This window comes from Scatophagus argus, chromosome 15 (assembly GCF_020382885.2).
Source record: "Scatophagus argus isolate fScaArg1 chromosome 15, fScaArg1.pri, whole genome shotgun sequence".
Taxonomy (NCBI): domain Eukaryota; kingdom Metazoa; phylum Chordata; class Actinopteri; family Scatophagidae; genus Scatophagus; species Scatophagus argus.
In genome coordinates, this window is record NC_058507.1 from 13,290,804 (window position 1) to 13,312,611 (window position 21,808).

A 21,808-nucleotide genomic window follows, 5' to 3' on the forward strand; every position below is an offset into this window, starting at 1 on the left:
TTTTTATTGGGAATGTACCATGGCATGCATTCTTTTGGAATGAGCCCAGGTAGTTAATATTCCACAGTGAATTGGAAATTGTGGAGGAATGTGGGTCTGTTTTAAATGTGTGTTTGATGTGGGTCTCATTGCTATCAGCATCTTTGAGAAGGGTCTTAAGCAAAATTGTCAAGCTACAAAGACAAATGCAAAATACATACTTTTGTGAAGAAAGAAACAAAGAAGTATGTTTTCAGTAAAGATTTAATGTTGCAGAAAAATGCAATAATCTCTTCATCAGTTTCTGTCAACATCATCAGTGTCTAATCCTGTCAGCAGGAGGATGTTGATATTAGTCCCTCGTGTCCCTACTGATTAGCCTTTGTGTCAGTACCATGGACACATTATTTTGAGGACATGTGATATGGACCTTGTCAGAATGGTAAATGTGGCACGTGCCAAGGAGACATTTTGTTTTGAAAGTAAATGACTTCCCTTTAAGCTTTGTCAGGCACTGACTCAAAGCCAAGAAGAGATGGCTTTCCCATCTTAGAAACTCAAAAAACCTGAAACCCTCCATGGTGATTAAAAAGCTCCCTTTGCTCCTGGTTTTCTCTTTGCGGCACCAGTTGGTCCCATGGCAACATGTCAGAAAGTAAATTGCGAAAGGGCTCTGAGGAGGACTTGACTTCGGTGCGGGTTACTCTACTACTGAGTGGCCCCAGGTGGATTGGAAAGGAGGTCTCCTGTACCCGTCCTGTGGATGGCATCTGTCTCTCCTCTCTCCTGTCTCTCACACGTCAGCTTCAGCTTTTCCATACATACAGTTAAGGAGAGAACTCAAGCATTGAGTTTGCCTTCCTGGGGAAGTTGGTGAAGTGCTCTGAGCCCTATGATTGATGAACCACACCCATAAGGCAATTGCCTTAGAAGATCAGCCACTGGTCTGGGTGGTCTACAAAGAGACTGTAGCAAATTAGCAATTAAAGATTTCTGTACAGCCAAGGAACCCATCTGACAACTCCCTGCATTCTCAGCTTCTTTCCTTTTTCTCTCTCATTTTGCATAAGCTGTATATTTGATTTGAATACCCTCAGCAGTGTCCAGCATAGAGCTAACTCTACTTTTATGATGAAAAGAGACTAAAGGGAATTCATGCAGATTTGATTAGAACTGCACCAATAGTCAAGGAGTTCCAAGGAACCTGAATTACACTTTCAGGTCAGGGAATTTGAGTATTATTGAACAACTGCCAGAGGAATGCACAACACAATTGAATGGAGACGGACAATAAATTAGTAAGGGGTGACAAAATCTTTTGTTGAACAGGGTTAAATGGATAGACAACAATTGGAAGTTTCTGTCCGTACCCTCAGTGGATACAGACCAGTCTGGGTCTACAGTCTTTGTAACCAAGGGTGACACTAATGATGCGCAGCTTGAGCTCAGTCTTGCAAGCCACTGCCTGTATAACTCTGCTTTCTACACAAATGACTGTAGAAAAAGCATGAGAACAGAACACACAATCAAATCCTTTGAGAATAACGTAATTCTTAGTTTTTGTACAACAAAGAAAATAACAGACGAGTTGTCACAGATTAGCGTAGGAATCAGATACAAGACTCAAGACTCAGCTACAGGCCTTTATCACACATCGCTACAAAAGACAAAAGACTCTCTTTATGTAACATTTACATCTTGCAGAAGGCAGTCAGTATTTAGTTAGGGCTGTGATCAGCAGCTGTTTTTAAACCTTTGTTTAAACATATTGCCCTAGTGAGAACGATAAAGATCTACTGGATTACACTCTGATAACAAGCATTTTTAGATACAGAATGCACATCAGGAAATGCTGAGTACAATCTGCCATATTGGATCCTACGTGCAAAAGTATACATGGAAATATGCCAACTTCCCATCACTGTTTAATACTTGCATGGTGCTTTTTAGATAAATTGAATTTAAAGCTTGAGACTTCTGCAATATCTCACTCTTTTCTCTCACGCTATTTTAAGACAGGCCAAGTTTTGAAATGAGCTTCCTCTGAGATTCATGTAGAAGTTGTTACCGACTGCAGAGGTCCTCACCTTCCCACTAATAAGCTTTATTGAGACACCCGGACCTCCCCCACTGGGCTTCCCTTGGCATGGGCGCCCTGCTGTCACTCAGGCCAGACTATCCCTGATCCCATCACTGCAGGAGGGCGTGCCCACCACCCTACCATAGTAGCTCATTACTCAGAAACTTTGAAAGAGGGATTAGGAGGGTGTGGAGGAAGATGAGGAGGTGGGCAGACAGGAACAGGGGCGTCACTTTGACACACTTCCCCCCTTTTCCCGTTGCCCCCTTCAAGTTGACCCACTTCTGCTTTGTCAACCCTCAGGTACACTGACCCTGCCTGGTCCACTGGGTCACAGCAGGACTAAAACATAACTCAGCTTCCAAGATCGTGTTCCCAGAAAGCCTCCATGTGGCAAACATTCCTGTTGCTCCTGGGAAAATGACACAAACTCATGACTGTTCGTTGGGTTTTGTATGTGATGTTTACAGTATAGCTATGTTGGTATCCTATACATATTAAAGGCCGATTTATCTTGTTTTCTGGCCACTGGGTTTATCACCTCAACCCATGCAGTACCTAATTTCTTCCACTTACCAGTTGTGAAAATTGATGATTGAGCATATGAAACAAAAACAGAATAACACTGGAGATCCATTTTACGCATTTGCTTTGCTTCTAATGTCTGGTGGCCGAAGAGGACAGATGAATTACAGAATCTTAATCTTGGCTGGTCTTGTTTCCTCACCGTCAGGCATCCAGATGGCCATTTACATCTGACCAGAACTCTTTTTCAATCACTCAGGGGAAGCGATGTGATTTCTTTGCTAGAAAGGCCGTGACTGTAGTTTCTTGCCGTAGTCACCTCTGTTTTCAACCCTTTGTCACTATCACAGCCCGTTAAAAACAATGCTGTGCTTTGGTCATTTTTTCTGGCCATGGTGTTTCAACCCAAGGCTGCACAGATATTGACATTATTACAAATATGTTGGTATCCATTGTGCAACTTTTTCTGTGCAGGCACTGTTGTGTTTTGCTGTTTTTTTTATATTAGTATTGAAGTACTGAAGTTAAAAATTTTGGTACTGTGACAACTATATATACACAGCACAAGAAAGTTTTTAAAATCTTGGCAGAAACAAGTTCTTCTCATTGAATTTATGTGCTAAAAGTGAAAAGCAGACTCATGGCTAACATGATTAGCAGGGTTCTACCATCATCGCTTTCAGCTGATTTATGACTAATTTGAGTAGAGTAACAATGAGAAACAGTTCTGTTATGCTAATAAGTATCTCATTATTCTTAGAGTTTTCCTCACCCAAGCGTACATTTTCTCTCCAAAATCAGAGGTTAGATCATCTCCTGTGAACATGATAAGAAACAAGATTAAAGGGGGCAGTCGTGGATCAGCGGTTAGGGTATCGGACCCGTAACCGGTGGGTCGCTGGTTCGATTCCCCGTACCGGTGTCCATGGCTGAGGTACCACTGAGAAAGGTACCTAACCCCCACTGCTCCCCGGGCGCTGCACGCGGTCGCCCACTGCCCCGGGTTTGTTGTGTGTGTGCATGTCACTTGGGTGAGTTAAATGCAGAGCACGAATTTCGTTGGAATGAGTTCCCTCCAATGACAAAATATGTCACTTAAAAAAAAAGATTCTTCATCTCAGCTTATGTCATGTGAAGAGCTGCTGCTGATAATCAGCATGTCTCTGTTTAGAAACCTATAGAACCTTGTACACACCAACTTTCTGTCTCTCTGTCTGACAGAGACTTTCTCTTTGCTATATGACAGCTACACTGAGCTCTCTGAACATTAAGTGTAGCATGCTGAGGCCAGACTGGGTGCAGAATGAGCAATGACATAATGTTTTCAAGCCTCTGTCACTCTGGCTGCACTGGGACATCAACAGACATCCCGTGTTATTCACTGCTGCACTTCTGTGAACTTCTAATGTATACACCTGAAGCACACACCATATGATTTTTATTGCCTTGGCAAAACAGGCATAAAGTTTTGGACCGAGCACTTTCCTATGGGCCTTACATTAATCGTCAGTCATAGTGCACAGTTAAACTATTGGTCTCTTGTTTAAATACATTCACACTGTGGTTGATCATAAAGGTCATGGCTGTCACGTAGGCTTCCTCAACATATTTATGAAGTAAGCTCTTCCTTTGTCTGTCCCGGGAGCTTGAGGAGAGTTATAGGTAATGTGATTATAAATGACGTCGACTGTTATCGCTACATTCTGCTGGATGGCAGTGGTGTCTTATAAATGTGGTTGATGGGGATCCATTTCTATACACTCACTCCAGAGTCCCATGAGACCCAGCTGTGGGTCCCCTCATTTTCCTCCTTCCAAGATGCTCACATCTGTAAGTTATATGGTCCCCTCCTAAAACTGTGCTCATCTTCTCCCTCTGTGAAGAATGCAGTGCTTTGAGAGACAGAGGGATTGCACTGTAACGTGGTTTTGTTCTTCTGAAGCTGTGCTTTATTTTTCTGTTTGCAGCCTATGCAGTGATTGCAAACGGACAAGTGGAATGTTCCAAAGGTTATAAAAGACTGAATGTCACTCACTGTCAAGGTAAGCTATAATGTATGTTGAATAATATGTATGTAGTTCAGTATTTTCCCAGTGTTATCATACAGTTTGACCCTCTGCATATTTTAATAGTTAGCTCCCACATAACAAAAACATTTATGTATTTATTATATTCATTCAATAATTAATGGCAAGGACATGATTAAAAAAAAACAAAACAAAACTTGCAAGCCATATGTTTCCATGTTTACATGGACCCCTGGGGACCTCTATAAAAGTATTCCTTACCGTATGTCTGGCCCCCATGGGAACCAGGTCAAGGCTACAATTAGCCTTGGTCCAGGGTCAGAGTTCAGCAGCCAATAAGCACCTGGGGCTGCTGTTTTAATTGGTCTTTGGGGCTCTGAGTGGAGACTGGTACAACAGGCTGTGATTATGGCAAATGCGGCTCGCTAACTATTTGGAAGTGAGCTTTAGTTTCAGACCAGTTTGTTGCTCTGCTTCACTATATTGCCAGCTCACGCAGTCATCCCTATGTAAAAACAAACTTAGGTTGCTCCTGAACACACACTGTATTTTGCTCTATTGCAGCATCCCAGCGGCGTCTAGGGTTTCAGCTTGCCTTCAGTTCATGAAACAGTAACCATCCACAGTGTCAACTCTATAGACAGGCTTTCTCTAGATGCTTCAGGCTATTTATATTTGTTGGAGTTGTTAGTATACAGTGCTGAAATTAAATGATGTGAACAAATAAACCTTGGCTAAAAGACACAGGAAAATGCACTGCTTAATCTGTTAACAATGCAAAGATTGCTGACACTTTCAATAACAAAATATAGCCATTCTGACAGCCTACTTGAGCTGTGTCACTGACTTGATTAATGGTGTCATAATCCAAAGGGCAATGCTTACTGAAGCCTATGGAGTGCAACAACATAACGGTCCAATGGACAGCTTTGGCTACATCTCTAACAGGGCTCATGCACTGGTTCAACAAGTTCAGCATGTTTTCTGATCTGCATGGCGCTATTGGCCTATTGATGCTTTCAGGTAATGATTGAGCTGGGAATTATATTTTTAATAAAGTAGACCTGTAGACATGGACACATTCATTTTCCAATAGCGTGTCAACTAGCCAACAACTGTGGAAATTTATCCTTCTATTATTCATGCTTTTCTTTTGTGATTGGTTCAAGATGTTCCTCCCTTTCAGTTGCTTGTTTCAGGAGTCCCAAAAAAGCAAAGCTGACAGTTAGCCACAATATTTACTGGAGTGCTTTAAAGTCTCTGTCCCGTTCAGCTGCTGCTCCAATCCCAAAAATTATTTCTAATTTAAGGTTTGGCAACAGCAGCCAAGGAGGCAAAAACTTGCTTTTTCTGGGAGTTTGTCATGATTATCAGGATGGTCCAGCGTGCCAAACTGGGACCTCTAATCTGAGCTGTCTGCAGTGTATTTTATTGGAATAGAGCAGAGCTTCTCTCATATTCAGCAACAGGCATGATTTACCGCACTTCCTTTGTATACTGACGCTTTGTGGTCAGTGACGTGCATGGTACAATACGATAAGATGCCCCGTCAGAGCCCTCTGACTTCACATAAGATTTCTTATCTTCAGAAGCTGCTTGTCAGAAACTAGGTCAGCTGAATTGGCCACTTGTAACTGTGCTTGTTAGATGAAAGGCACACATAGATGCATGTGCAGTCTCTGTTGTGGGTGGTAAACCAGTGCTGGGTCCAGGTCATATTACTCATACACCACTTCAAAGAAGAGATGATGGAAGTCTTACATAATTCTTTCGACATATTTGGATCAACTTAACGAAAGCTACACACAATTTTAAAACACTGACATTTGACATTTATCAAATTGAATACTGCCGGGGTCAACAGGTTGAGACCTCAATATATTAGGTTATACAGTAGGAATTTGTATGAAAAAACTTGCTTTTCCCAGTAATGGCTGCTTTGGCTGTATTTTGAGCATGTTCATTCCCCCTATTCACAGTTTCTAAATGGATTCATTTTTGGCCTCGTAAGTTATGTCTGGTTTGAGAGTTCCAAAGTAGTCATAAGGTACTCCCTTTAGCCACAACAGCCAGTACATATTGAGAGAGTAATGTTGCCAGTTTCCTTTATAGTATCCATAAATAATTCTGCAGGTGTTTATGTGAATCTTGGTTTTTCCAGAAGGTAACAATGGGCAAGGTCAAGTGAGATCACAGCAGACTGGTTGACACTTTATGCAGAATTAGTAAAACTTTCTGGATCCAGCGCAGTCATCATTGGGCCAGAGAAACAACAATGATAAAAATGGACGCTTGTGAGTTCTTACCACAATGACTATTTGTCAATGAGAGCAACCAAGCATAGATTCAAAATAGATGTTGAGATTAGTGCTGGTCATGGCAGGTTGTCATGGAAGTCAGTTTCAATCCTGATCAAACCACCAACAGACTGTAACAATAGCACTAATCTGGAACTCAACCGAACCATGGATTAAAGACCCCATGTGATGAATGCTGAGCCCAATGCTGACCTGAACTCTGACCAGATAGCATGCTGCTTAAACTAAACCCAGGTCCCCACAGTACCTGCAAACAGAATATTGTTGTTCCTAGCTCTTTACAGCTTGAATATCAGCCCAAGCAGACATGACATCTGTGGCCTGCTTCACTGTCTTCACAGTATGGGCCTCATTAAAACAGGCCACTCTTGCTAACAGAGACACAGTCTTGTTTACATTGTCATAACATAGAGGCTGGAGGTTTTGTCGTCACAAGGCCAACTTCAGCCTCCTAAGAGAGATAGAGAAGTGCAAAGAGAAATGGGAAAACAAAGGCAGCAGAGATTAGAAAAGAACAAACAACAACAAACAACAAAAAGAACATTGAGGCAACTCACTGGATTTGCTTCAGTCCACTGAATTTATCAGCCTCAATCCCTTATAAACTCACTTTTTCCAGCAGGAAGCAAAACAACAAAACAAGAGCAGATTAATTAGAATTGGGAAAATCTGCGGTGGCAGGCTGTCGGGTTCCAGTTGTCAAAGCAATTGGCAAAGACCTAATGATGTACTCTTTGTTTAACACGGTAGAACAACAAACTTTGCCTGGTCCCAATGTGATCGCATGACTAAGCGCCTGAACTATGTCCCCCTACGCTCCTGGCTGGCACATTAACTGGCTAGCTTGCCTGCATTTGGCTTAGTGGCTAAGAAGCTATTGGAGCAGTAAGGAAACTCCATTGGCCACTGTATCACTCCAGCACATGGTTTGGGCCAGACAGAGAGGAAAAACCTCTTTATGACATTCACTCATTGACGTAAACTAAGCATGCTGTGACCCTTACTGGACACGTTAAAGGAAAGATCCTGAGGAGGATAATAATCTAAAACATTCTGCTATTTCCACCTTGTCTGCCTGACTGTCCAGATTTCAAAGTCAAGGTTACCACAGCCCTGAGAGTTTAGAGGGATACGTGATTGAGTGTATTCCAGTTTACAGTGTATTGTGTATGTTCCCCTCATGTCATCATTCCTCCTTGCTTTCATACAGCGGTGAAACATGAAAGTTTCCATATTTCATTACCTCCTAGCAGCTGGTGGTTTTGACTACATGATCTATTGTAATGTTTTGTCACCTTTCGAGGTGCAATAAATTTCTAAAGCCTTACATCATCTCTGCTGGTCTGCAAGAATGAAAGCTGTGTACACTCAGTTTGAAATGCAGCTCACCAAATTTGATACTCATACCAAAATTGTTGAAAGAGTTCATCTGAAGTCCCTTGTCAGAGGAGAAACATGACCTCATGATATTTCTGTAATCAGGAAATGTAGTAGGTGCCTCATGATTGTTGTACCGCATATTTCACAGACATCAATGAATGCCTGTTGCCTGGGATCTGTAAAAATGCTGAATGTCTCAACACCAAGGGAAGCTACAGGTGCATGTGTAAACCAGGCTTCATGTTAGACCCTGAAAGCAAGCACTGTGTCTGTAAGTATCACCCCCTCGTCTTTGAATCATAATACATCATTCAAGGCTGTGGTCATTTTCATGTGTATTGCATTGGAATATGATAGACTTATTGACTTCTTTCCCCAGCTGACAAGGCTGTGTCTGACCAGAGGGCATTATGCTACCGATCGGTGTCAGCAGGCACATGCTCTCTGCCACTTTCTCAGCACATCACCAAGCAGATCTGCTGCTGCAGCCGAGTGGGCAAGGCCTGGGGCACCGGATGCGATCGCTGTCCTTTGCCAGGATCAGGTACAGCCACCAAAAGATTCCCCGTATTTGCTTCTGCATGTGTCCCAAATTCTCCTCCAAGATTATTCAAGACTTATTTTGTCATGCATCTGCAAACTTAACCTTCCATTTCTGGTTTTACTGTACTTGTGGAAAAATGATTTGCTGGGTTAAATGCTTATGCAGATATGAAACGTCACATGTAATCTTGTGCAAGTTTTAGCAATGGTAGTGAAAGCACAAGGAAAGAATGTTTACCATTCAATCACCATTCTGTTTTTTGCCAGGCTTGTAAAGCAGTTCAAAATAACCAAATGTGTTTGGAGTGGAAAAGGACCAAAAACATAACAGTTTTCATATTTTGCAGGCTACATAATAGTGGGAGTCAGCCCTGTGTTATCACTCCAGCCCTCAGAGAGAAACCCCACTAATAGACCGGCAAAGCTTCACAGCAGAAATAAATAGCTTGGCCAAATGAAACATGGGAAGTAGTTGTCATCGGTTTTTTCCATACCGATCTAATCTTCAAAGTCTCTGAGAGAAACAGGCTGGTTTTATGGAGTGTCTGTACTGGACGGTGATTCATCAGGATTGTCATAGATCAGATATCACAGACACAGACCTCCATGGTGCTGCTTAGCCAGGACTGGCAGAGTACACAGACACACATCCTCTGATTATTTTGAATGCTGGTTTTTGTATGGCCTGACAGGCTGTTAGAGCCATGTTCTGAACAAAGCACTCAGGCCCATTATTTGCGACATGGTAACAGAAGGTCTTTGACTTTCATTCCATATTTATTCCGGTTACTCTGATGTGGCTCCTGATCACATATAGTGCCATTTCCCTCTGCTTCAAATTCAACATTCTGTAGCCTATCATATCCACGTTTCCTGCATTTACGCGCATTTAGAGCAACCACATATCTGTCATTACTCATATCTCTATTCCAGACTCTTTTGGCATAGAGTTGCTGGTTTCAGGTCAGGTAGGGGACACAGTGCTTCTCACTTGTAATGGATTCACCATTGCTGAGGTTTGTTGAGCTCCAGCACAAAGAGGTGCAGTTTCTTTCCTATTATCTAACCAGCCAATCCTCTATTAGCCTCTCACTCACATGCTTCTACACCAAAGAGTTCAAAGGTGAATATTACATGATCCTCTACTTCCCCCACTGTCAGGGCTCTGTCTGTTTGAGTGCACATATATGCCCCGGTGTTTCTAAATCTCCTTGTTGGTCTTTCTCTGTGACAGCTATCACTGGCCTTCCAGCTAGATGGCTCTGCAGAAATAGCCAAAACTCAAACCCCTCATTCACAGCACACAGTCAAAGCACAGCATGCTCAGCATAACAATATGGCATATATGGCTTCCAATATTACGATGAATTTAGACAGAAATAAGAGCCACGATTACATATCTATTTACAGAGAGAATGATACAAAGATGATGTATTCTATGGCTTATTGTTTGCTGCTGTGTGTTGTCTACTCTGCAGATCATTTCAAGGAGATCTGCCCAGCTGGTCATGGATATACCTACTCGCGCTCTGATGTGCAGATTTCTCTCAGACAGTTGGGAGAAGATGATCTGCAGAGCACAAGAGTGTCATGGGAGGAGCAGAGCCACATTTATCCTCAACCTCCATCCTCCCATCCCTCACTGCCACTGCCTTTCTGGCCACAACACCCGAGCTACCCACAGACGCCACAAGTACCCCAATACCCTGAGTACCCTGAGACACCTCAAGCACCCCAACACCCTATGACTCCCCAACAGCCTCTCCATCCCTCTCAGCCAGCCAGAGAGACACCTAAACAACAAGAAGGTTAGAATAAAATGTTTGGCACATTAAATCTCTGCTAAGTTGACTTCAAGATTGGTAAATATGTACTCTCAATGGCAAATAAATGAATCGTCACTGTTGCTGAATGTTTTGAATGCTGAAGGCTGTATTGTCTATGCACTACTATGCCTTGCACTTCGCCAAATATGGTAACCACTTGTATATTTTTACCACAATCCATGGTATAAACAATGCAGGGTAGCTCAGTGATACACAAAAGGATTTTTTTCCTCAGGATGGATTAGTTTTTTGCTTTTCTCTTTTTTTGAGAATCCAAACATCAACAGGATGTTTTGATCCCCATAAATAAATGCTTGATCCAACATCGAACATATTCGGAGTAGCACTCATGACCCCCATCCATCAAAGTGAAACCCGTCGGAGCATCACAGCAGCTCACACAAGTAATCCACATTGGCCATACATCTAAATCACCAGAATATTATGTAAATATATCCTCCTGATTTAATGCTTGTGAGATACTTTATTGGCAAAGAGATGACATTTTGATTTATGTTAGGAGAAGATTCTGTAAATGTTTAGGGATTTTTGTCATCATTATTAGGGATATCTATTTTCTTGTCTCTCTTTGCATTTTCCTTGGCCAGTAGTCTGCACTACTTTTCAAATACAACTTCCTCTGTCTGGCTTAGAGGATAAATGTGACATAAGCTATGTTTTATTAGAAATAAAGACCTACAAAGCTGCAAGCCAAATGCAGAAGGAGAATGTGAACTGTTGTGTGTGTCGTGTGTAGGCAGTAATGGTACTTGTTAATGCGAACAGAATGTCAGCTTTTGCTACTGATAAACTTTTTCTCTTCTTTCTGTCTCATGGCAGATGTGGAAATTCTGAGCCCGGTAAGTTCTCTCTCCTGTCAACCTCTTGGCACATACTTTTGAAATGTTTATCTTAGAACGATATGCTCCAGCTATCTCAGCTGGAGGGTTTGTTATGATTATATAACTTATTCAGACCACATTTTGGTAGATACACACACCTAATTAGCACTGACTATTACGACAAATGCAGACATGCTGTATGAACATGAATATGGTGATGATATATTTGAAGTTTTTGGCAAGTAATATTTGTTTGTTTTTTAGCTGTTTGTTGTGACTGACTCACCACGGAAATATCCAGGTATTTTTCTCTTGGCTTTACTCACAGAGATCATACACCACTGTTTGTTCACCCTCAGTGCTGTTCTTTCCTGCCTGTTGCGGTTTAATGTAGCATCTATATGCTCCAATATCAATAGTAAGTTTCAGTCATGCACAGACATTTGATATGTTTTCTATAAATTACTCACTCCTGTGCAGCAGTGGCAGTCACAATTCTGCTCTGCCCTCATGCCAGTGAAAACATTGACATTAAAGCCTGAATGTTGACTACATTCAATGAGTCTACTTGATTCATTTTGGTCATTGTACCATTTTTAGCCTGGAGAAAAGAGTAGATCATTTTTATATAGCTGCCCAGTGAGTGACAGCTGAGGGTTGGGAAAACAAGCAATGTCTCGTTTAGGTTGTGGAGAATTGGAATTTACTATGTGTCACTGTGTTAGTGCTTCACTGTTTTCATGCTCACACAGTCTCAAACACTCTTCACAGAGACTTCTCCAGACTCCTCCATCATCAACCTGACGCCAGATTCAAAGGACACAACCCACACGGATTCAGCCACAGGTAAAACATACATTAGAATATTAATCACTGGGCTTCTCTTGAAACTGTGTGGATACGTATCTAAAATTACCAGTGCCTGATGACAGGTGGCTATGGAACCATACGACGACCAAAAGCAGCACAGAGCTCAAGCCTTCATATTTTATGCTCTCAGTCAACTGCTGGCCGACAGCAATGCATCTCGTAAGACATTTTTTCAGGCTTAAGCTGAGTAGAACTTGTATTATGCTTTTATTTGACCCCTTTTCTCAGCGCCAATTTGGCTTGAAGATGCGGTGCTGCACAGAGGGTGAGAAGGCAAGAAACCAAGAAAGAGTGTGCCTCTTGGAAGGGGAAGCTATCCTCTGAGTGGACAGAGGCCAGATTTATGAAAAATGGAGGGATAGTGGAAGACAGGGTATGTGTTTGGGTGACAGACAGAGTGAGAGGAAGAGGGACAGGGAGATAAAGAAAGTGAGGAGAGTTTACAGTAATCCTATACAGGACCCAGTTGAATGTCTCTGTTGTACTGCAGTCCATCTGGACAGAGAAAAGACAAGAACAACACCAATGTCAGGCTCTACTGTGCATGACCTGTTTCTCTCCAACCCTTTTGAAAGATCTCCATACCACCTGTTAGAACACTACAGTGCTGTAAAACCTGTCCTCTCATCCAAAACCCCACCAATAAAACAGCAAGATGGGTTCCCATGGAAAACAACATGTGTTAGTGGAATGCAGATTTATTTTATTTTATTTTTTTACAGTGTTTGCAATGTTGTGTAACACTCGGTCAAAAATATTCTTGTCTGCTTCTTGAGTAATGACCATGATCTCTGGCTTCTTGTAGGCATTGACAAGTGTGCTACCACCCCTACCATATGTGGCCGTGGTAAATGTATTCCTGTGCAGACCGGCTACACCTGCCAGTGTGAGCCAGGATTCAAGCTTAGCGCACTGCAGACCAACTGCATTGGTAAGCAAATGATGGGAGTGAAACGGAGATTACACGGGGGTAATGGTAGTGGTGGTGGGGGGGCACAAACACACACATGCTGACACCAGAGGCCATAGCAGCTCTGTCTATCATCATTTCTGTGCAAGCAACTCTTTAGCACCAAACATTACACGGCACAGAAGCCTTGAGAAATGGAGCAAGCCAAAATGAAAGGGATCCGTTTGCTTATGTTGACCTGTTCCGTGATGCCTGACAACAGTGTACAGGCCATCCAAAGAGCTGCCACGGTGATGTGATCCCTTACCTCACGGTGAAGGCCTTGGCTGCAGCCTCTGCTCTGCCTCGCCTGGGCTCAGGCCATCACGAAGGAATGTCTGTGCAGTAGTGGGGCTCCAAAATCGAGGCTTAGAATGTGAACCGTCTCTGCTGGTGAAATGTAGCTGCAATGTAATGTTGCATTTAATCTCTTCTGATCTCCTTTCCTGTCATTTGACCTTACTCTCTTTTTTGTCACCCACTGTAGATGTGAATGAGTGTGATGAGGACCCATGTGGAGGGATGGGCCGCTGTATAAACAATTATGGCTCCTATACCTGTCATTGCCACAGCGGCTACAGCCAGGTGATAACGCAGAACAGGAAGTTCTGTCAAGGTGAGACGAAGTCCAAATGACAGCAGGAGACACAATGTTTCCAAGGGATGAAAGATATCAAAGGCTGCTGTTAGCTTTCAGACTTTCTGTTAGGGCACCTCAAGTTCTTGTCTGTCAACACTGTTCATTTAAAAAGCATCCTGCCTGATTAATGCTGTGGAACACAATAGTCACTTTCTTTTCCATTCTCCTTGGTTTTCATTCAAACCGGCAGACATTAATGAGTGCAGCATGCCCAGCAAGTGCCAGAATGGCAAATGCGTCAATACAGAAGGATCTTACACCTGTGAATGCAACGATGGCTACGCCAAGTCGTGGAGAGGCCTATGCGAAGGTGACTTGCATACGCACACATAATCAAGTTCACATAACAGCACAGTCCTATCCAGACATATTTGTTTGCTGCCATCATGAGTTAATGGGTACGCTGGTAACAAAACACATATTTTCCTATAGTTGATGCCAGGAAAACTATTCTTTGTGACTGTGCGTTTGTATATATTAGAATTTGTGACCATACACACTCTCTTTAGTAACAAGTAATTCAGATGATTATTTTCATATCCCACTTTCTCCCCCGAGCAGATGTAGATGAGTGCAGAGATCCCAGTTCGTGTCTCAATGGTGTCTGTGTCAACACTCTGGGGTCCTTCCACTGCCAGGTTTGCGGCCCGGGCTTCAGGCCTGCTGATGACAGATGTGTGGGTAAGGCAAGCCCACACCCCATCATAGCACAGCAGCACTATCATCACCACCCAAACTCCTAATGGTGTTTCTGACCAAAATAAGCCGGGTTTCCCTCTTACACTGTACGGGCTTCCTGTATGAGGTCATTTGTACCTAAACAAAGCTGCTGCTCCCAGTTGGCATCACCAAAAATAGCCAAGGCAGCATTGCAGAAAGCTGTGATGTTAATGACTTCCTGACAGCTTATTATGTTGCTCAGTTCACCAACTAGCGCAATTAGCTTCATTGACTGGGGACACCCTTGATTGTTGACCTGCGCAGAAATCATAGAAAATAAATCATATTTTATGCTTCAAGCGACGTATATGGGACATTTTATTTCCAGTGTGGACCACTAGTGAGCCAACACAACAGCCCAAAACCACAGTGATGATGGCTATATTGCATAGGCCATGCACAGCCCTCTGCCATCTCTGTCCATTCAGTGTTTCCACATATGATATGTTAACTACTCCACCCAGCAGAGTCTGCATATCCCCAATATTGTTTAAACACATTCACCGTGTTATTGCTGATCTTTCGATATCACTGGCCCCTGTAAAAAGATTGTTTATAATACTTCAATTTGGGAGAGTCCAAATATTTTCTCTTGGCCCCAGCCTTGAACAAACAGCATATTATTGTTGGAGAGCTCTGGCCACTGTACTGGCCCAGCAGAAGCCAGTGAGGCTTTATTACCACTGCCGGGTTAGGTGAGAGGACTCAACAGTCTCAGGAGCATGAGAAGGTCTAATGGTCAATTACCCACTACGAAGGGTTCCCGACACACAAAGAAATATTCTCACTCACCCGTAGTGTTGTCTGTGGCCTGCTGTAAATTTCTTACTGCCAAGTATTAGAAGACACAAATGGCCAACAAACTACCTTTGGTGGGGGTGATGTTTCAGCTAACACGCTAGCAGCTTCCAGCCTGAAAGTGGCCCTGTTACGTAAGAGCCTGACTGGTGTTAATTATCACATCCCCTCTCTGTGACCTTGCATCCTTCTAACTTCTTTGGAAACTTAAGCTCCTGGATTGAGTATTCCTCAGAAATGTGAAAAGCTGATAGGCCAAATGAGGGTGAAAAATGTGGAAACTGACTTCAGTAGTAATTCAGAGTTCTTTGTAATTGATTTCTCAGTGAGTCTGACTAAACTGATGCACTTGTTTAAAGTCTTGTGATTTTCTTGCCACTTCAGCTAGTCCACTTATATTATTCATTCTGTCCTATAAATGAGGGATAACATTCGAGGTAAATATTTTTACTCCAAATGTCCACACAGGCCGTGCTAACAGTCCTACAGTATAGGTCTGGTGCTGTGAGAGTCACATAAAACAGGCAACATGAGTTCTGGCTTTCCAGTATTCGCTTCAGTCAATTGACAGTAGCACAGTGGTTTGAGTCCAATTGGCCAAATCGTGGATAAGCCTAATTGCTGGTGTGATAGAGAAAACAGTTCCATTCCCTTGTTAGGGCTTATCGCGGAGGCCTGAGAGATGGCGGATGATTGAAGAAGCAAAGCAACAGGCCATACTGACAGATGTCTGGCAGTGCCCACGGCTGGGCAAACAAAACCCAGCCTGTGACTCTCTCACAGTGTTTTCACTGTGCGAGCTGCCTATTTCAGTATCTCTATCACCTGTCAGTAGAGTGTCCTCTCTCTGCCTCCTCTGCAGAAAAATACCCCTCCCCACCCACCCACCACCTTCCTCTTTTAATGTCTCCTTCTCTGTCTCTTGCACTTACATAATCAGACTTTATTTCTTACTTTCACTTCCCACACCTTCACCTAACTTGAAAAATTGCCACTGTTAACACTTGATAAATTCCACTATAAAACATTATTTCTGCCTGAGATTTTCCACAAATATAATTCCTAGGTAAACAGTTCTGACTGATGAAGTGGAAAAGTATTAAAAGGCCTTCATGAATGAGGTTTGGGTCTGTGCACAATCTAAGTTAATGACTGCTGTTTTACACTCATTTTACACACTAATTATGCTGTAATTGTTTCCCCTTTACTACCATACTGTGCCGATATGACCCCCTATTTTGTATGCACGTCTTTATTTTTATTTTCTGTACCTTACTGTGTCCTGCAGTAGTCATTCAAAAATTATAATAATAAGACTCATGGTGATTTTTTTTTGTGAACACCACAACTAAAATGTCATTTATTTTCATTGCATTGGAGTGGTAGACTAAGTGAGACTTTGAATTGTATGAACTGACAGTTTAATCACAGAGCATGGCAGGATGAAACCTAAAATCTTCCTCTCATGTTTCCTGTATTCTGTTCTCTTCTGTTCTCAGATGTAAATGAGTGCCTTAACCAAACCGTGTGTGGCCGTGGTAGGTGTGTCAACACCGAGGGCTCCTATAGGTGCAACTGTTTCCAAGGATACAAACTCTCACCAGACAACGTTTGCCAAGGTAGCTGTCAGTCAGAAGCTCCGACAGACATTAATAACGTCTCATATCAAAGTAACAGCTCTGTGAATCGTTCTCCACGCTGTTTCTACAGAAGCCTTGCAGCACTGTTTAAGGTTCATGAAAAGGCTACAAGGAGTTAGCGGTTGTCTTTATCATCTGAGGCCCCCTTTTTTTTCCCCTTCTCTATCCTTCCTCCAGATGTGGATGAATGCGTGCTCCCTGGAGTCTGCCTCCATGGCCGCTGTGTCAATCTGGACGGCACCCACAAATGCACCTGTAGCCATGGTTACCAAGTCACCTCAGACAGCAAAAACTGTGAAGGTCTGCAAAGAATTATGTGGAGCTGTTGGGTGTAACTCAGCACGGCATACTTCTCAGCTCGTGGAGCTCTCTCGACAGCAGAATAATGTCTGCAAATTATGTCTTTTTGTTAGATGTCAACGAGTGTGCAACTGGTAATGTGTGCCCGGCGGGAATTTGCATTAACACTGCAGGTTCCTACACTTGCCAGAACTGCAGGCCTGGGTTTGGACCATCTGCTGATGGACTGAGATGTGAAGGTGTGGAATCGACTGAACTTAACTGCAGTTTTCGACAAACACTGGTAGATGGTGATGATTTGTCTGCCCAGTTGAGGTGAATTTGAGATTTTTGTTTCCAGATGTGGACGAGTGTGCCCAGATTGATTTGTGTCTTAGTGGAGTGTGTGCCAACACGGAGGGATCCTACACCTGCACCAGATGTAAAGCTGGCTACAGAGTGTCTCAAGACCGACAGAGGTGTGAAGGTAAATTCAGCAATCTTTAACTGTGCTCTTCATTCAGTAAAAACCATTAGCACTGTTATGACTGTTCACAGCTTACTCAACACAACTGTTTGTTTTGTCAGCTCACTCCTTTGTTGTGCATCTGAATTCCCTCCACATTCTGTTCAGTATTTATAGCGATGTCCATGCATGTCTGTGCTCGTGTGTATGTGCTTTGCCCAGATATTGACGAGTGCCAGTCATTGTCTACCTGTGCCAATGGGATCTGTCTAAACTCGGAGGGCTCTTACACTTGTGAGAACTGTCCAACCGGGTACAGAGTATCATATGATGGGGAGCTCTGTGAAGGTTAGTTTATTCAGCACCACTCATCTTAATGAACTCCTTCATAACATCACACATATATTGAATTCAGCCTGAAATAACAAATGCTGGTGGGATTATTAGTTCTCACCTTTCATCTTGGATTTGGGTCTTTTCTTCTTGGCGGTAGAGACACCCCTGTTCTGCACTGAATGTCTAACAGTCTGTGTTGTTCCTTGCCAGATATTGATGAGTGTGCGCTGCCCACTACATGCCCCCAGGGAACATGTACAAACACAGAGGGTTCCTTCACATGTGTCATCTGTCAGCCTGGTTTCAGAGTCTCTGAGGATGGACAACAGTGTGACGGTAAGACTTTTGGCTGTGTTCCTACAGGAATGTGCTTTTGTTATGCTTGTATACTGGAGCACAGGTGTGTGTAGCTTCCTCCTTTATTCAAACATGCCAGACCTTGCCTTAATACCCAACAGAGTTGCGGTTGAGGATGAATGTGCCAGCTGGTTCAGGTTGTATGTAAACAGCATCAGGTATGACAGCTCTGACCCCAAAGCCCCACCATCTGAGCTCAAAATCCCCAAATATTCCTTCTAGACATCACATCATAGCTGGATCCTGGACTCCTCTGCCTCTGGCACCGCTTATGTGATCCTTACTCAACACAATGAGACACCAGCCCACAAATAGAATAAAATGATGTCAGGCCAACGTCCTGCAGAGTGCTCAACACAAAAGATAGAAGTGTCGACATTTGTAATTCCTAGTTCCAGTGATTACCGATCAAACTGATTATAGCTGGCGAGCTTTATTTATTTGAAGCCAGAGATGGTAATCTGTGCTATGATGTGTCCATGTTTTTCTGTCCAGATGTGAATGAGTGCTTGGTGGCTAACGTGTGCCCAGGCCAGCTGTGCTTAAACAACCCAGGATCCTACACCTGCAGGAGCTGTGGGGCCGGTCTGCAACTGTCTAATGATGGTTATGGCTGTGAGGGTAAAGCTGCATTTATGTTTACCTACCTGTCTGTCATTATGGTAAATACTGGACCAAAGTTACAGTAGAATATAGTAAAAAACGTAATGCATCCAACCTACAAGATGGTCACAGAAAATCTTTACAGTGCCCAGTAATTTGTCATGGCATGATTTATGAGATCTATGCAGTGAAATGACTACTTTGACAAATCCAGGGAGGTTAGATCTGTCATGACTTCATGGGAAGCAGTAAAGAAATTATTGCTTAAGTGGATTCAAACATGGCCTCAGTGAGTTATGTATACTGTGGTGTGTTTTTGAATGGAATTGTGGATCTAGCCCAGGAGGATGATCCGTCACTGATATGCATCTTTGTACTGGGAAAAAAATTTTACAAAACAAACCTGAGTCCAAGAATTAGAATTTTAATAGATGCCTCCGATGCCATGGAAAATATTAAGGGCTTAATTTGAAATGAAGTCAACCACTCCCTTGTCTTCCATGTACTGCAGCAGGCTTGCCCTGTTGAACTCTCTCTGGTCACCCAAAGGCAAAACGAAGCCATCTCAATCACTTAACAATGGCCCACACTATTTTCTCTGTAAGAAATACAATCTGTACCAGTTCAAGGAATTTCCAATGATCACATAACAGCGAGCCAGTGACTGTTTGTAGATACTGTAATTATACGCCACCTGTAATAGCTTGCTGTTTTGGATTCGATGACGGTCCTGCATACTTATCTTTCCACCCTTTTTAATAAAACACTGTCAGTGTGATCTAATAAAGAGAGCTTTTCTTACTGTATGTTAGGCTGGTCACGCTCATCCAGTAATCATTTTTAACAGATAAGACAGTGAATGATCAAAAAGTGGACTATTTACAGGTCCCTTTGCTTAAGGTTATAACCTATAGCTAACCTTTTCTTCCTTCTCTGTCCCTTAGACATTGACGAGTGCCAGACCCCAGGTGTGTGCCCCATGGGTGTTTGCACCAACACAGAGGGCTCCTTCTCCTGCATGGCCTGTGACCAAGGCTTCACAGTGGCACCCAACGGCAACGTTTGTGAAGGTACAGTATAGTGGGTGGTTCACTAAAATTTATGATTTTTGTGTAATCATTTTCATAGTCATCCATTCCAGCGCAGTATGACCTACTATAATAAGAATAAGTCATTACTTGCTGACTTTTCTGACAGTGATTTACAGCTGATGTGATTGTGTCATGCTGATGACGTCTGTGTGTGTGTCACTGCAGATATAAATGAATGTGAGGACAACAACCTGTGTGTGGGAGGCCAGTGCACCAACAGCATTGGTTCCTACAGCTGCTCATGCGCAACTGGATTGGAGCTGGTGGATGGGACATCCTGCAGAGGTAAACACACACACATAGATGCACTCTGGTACATCTGACCCTTACCTTATGTTGTATTCTTGACACAGTTGTGTGCATATATTTGTGCTTGTGCATGACAGATATCAATGAGTGTTTAACTGTGGTGGGGATCTGCGGAGAAGGAGACTGTCTCAACACTGAAGGCTCCTACACATGCATCTGTCCTGACGGATATACCACCATCGATGGAAGGACTGGCTGCCAAGGTACAGTAACACACTGTTGCAAGAGCACTAATAGCAGTGGGAAATAATTTCTCACATGATTTATGGGTTTTGCGGAATTGGGCGAGGCAGAGTCAAAAGTGGAGAAAGTTGGTAATAATGTAATAATGGTTTTTAGCCCACATTGCTCAATTCATTTTACAGTAACCTTGTTGGCCAAGTTTCCTGACTCAGTGCAGGCAGACTGACAGGCAGTATCTTCCCCGTACTGCCCTGGGTGCTGAGGCCTGGACCCCTGGCATGGGTGCTCAGACCAGCCTTTCTGTGTAATGGGCCATGGCCTCATCAACTGGCTCAGCTCAGTCTCTCTCTGCTCGGACATCAGTTTGATGTTATTCCAGCCGCACCCAGTGACCCAGCAATGGGGGAAAAAAACTGAGCCATATCATCAGCCAAGGAGGGCTTTTCTTTTCAACAAACTGGAGCATTTTTCTGTCAAAATACATGATATAAGTTTGGCTAGGATGTTAGAATTGGATCCGTTTTATTGCTGGTGTGTCTTGCAAGAATATTAAGAGATGAAGTTACGTAAACAACAGGTTGTCTGGCAGTGAAATATCCTGTCTTGATGTGAAGCAGGTAGGTTTGACTTAAAGGAGAGGACAAGGGTTAGTCCTTGAACAGGGACGTGCTTCCACTGAGGCTTTGGCCTTGGAGCACTGCAGATATCGTCCACAGGCTCAGAGCAAACTGCCCTGTCTGTATCAGGTACTTTGGCTGCCCGCCATAACAAATACTTCCCTCTAATTATCCTATAAATCAGCAGTTGTCATGTATTTTCTTGCAGTCTGCCATTGTGTGTACAGTGCTGACACAATAAAAGCCAGACCCCTCTCACATGAGCCTGCAGCTGAGGTGAGGGGAGGATGAGGGTACATGAGTTTATGGAAATGAAAGATGGGTTTAGCCAGGTGAGGCCAAAATGATGCTTGGCCTCAACCGGACCAGTCTTTAAGCAAAAACAGAACATATGTAATAAAGGACTGACAGCAGAATGAAACCCATTTAA

The 21,808-nt window shown here is 43.0% G+C and overlaps 1 protein-coding gene across 1 annotated transcript in view; it reads left to right on the forward strand.

Annotated features, from left to right (window-relative positions):
• Window positions 1–21,808, forward strand: part of LOC124071880 (latent-transforming growth factor beta-binding protein 2-like) — an 80,009-nt gene that overhangs the window by 40,594 nt on the left and 17,607 nt on the right. The window contains exons 9-29 of the mRNA XM_046412901.1: window positions 4,552–4,626; window positions 8,458–8,580; window positions 8,689–8,853; window positions 10,331–10,660; window positions 11,519–11,538; window positions 11,785–11,821; window positions 12,292–12,366; window positions 13,196–13,321; window positions 13,827–13,955; window positions 14,170–14,289; window positions 14,541–14,660; window positions 16,997–17,116; window positions 17,315–17,437; window positions 17,551–17,676; window positions 17,778–17,903; window positions 18,105–18,230; window positions 18,429–18,554; window positions 19,071–19,196; window positions 20,123–20,248; window positions 20,435–20,554; window positions 20,656–20,781. Of these exons, the coding sequence (XP_046268857.1) occupies window positions 4,552–4,626; window positions 8,458–8,580; window positions 8,689–8,853; window positions 10,331–10,660; window positions 11,519–11,538; window positions 11,785–11,821; window positions 12,292–12,366; window positions 13,196–13,321; window positions 13,827–13,955; window positions 14,170–14,289; window positions 14,541–14,660; window positions 16,997–17,116; window positions 17,315–17,437; window positions 17,551–17,676; window positions 17,778–17,903; window positions 18,105–18,230; window positions 18,429–18,554; window positions 19,071–19,196; window positions 20,123–20,248; window positions 20,435–20,554; window positions 20,656–20,781 (2,565 nt within the window). The remainder of the gene's footprint in view (window positions 1–4,551; window positions 4,627–8,457; window positions 8,581–8,688; window positions 8,854–10,330; window positions 10,661–11,518; window positions 11,539–11,784; window positions 11,822–12,291; window positions 12,367–13,195; window positions 13,322–13,826; window positions 13,956–14,169; window positions 14,290–14,540; window positions 14,661–16,996; window positions 17,117–17,314; window positions 17,438–17,550; window positions 17,677–17,777; window positions 17,904–18,104; window positions 18,231–18,428; window positions 18,555–19,070; window positions 19,197–20,122; window positions 20,249–20,434; window positions 20,555–20,655; window positions 20,782–21,808) is intronic.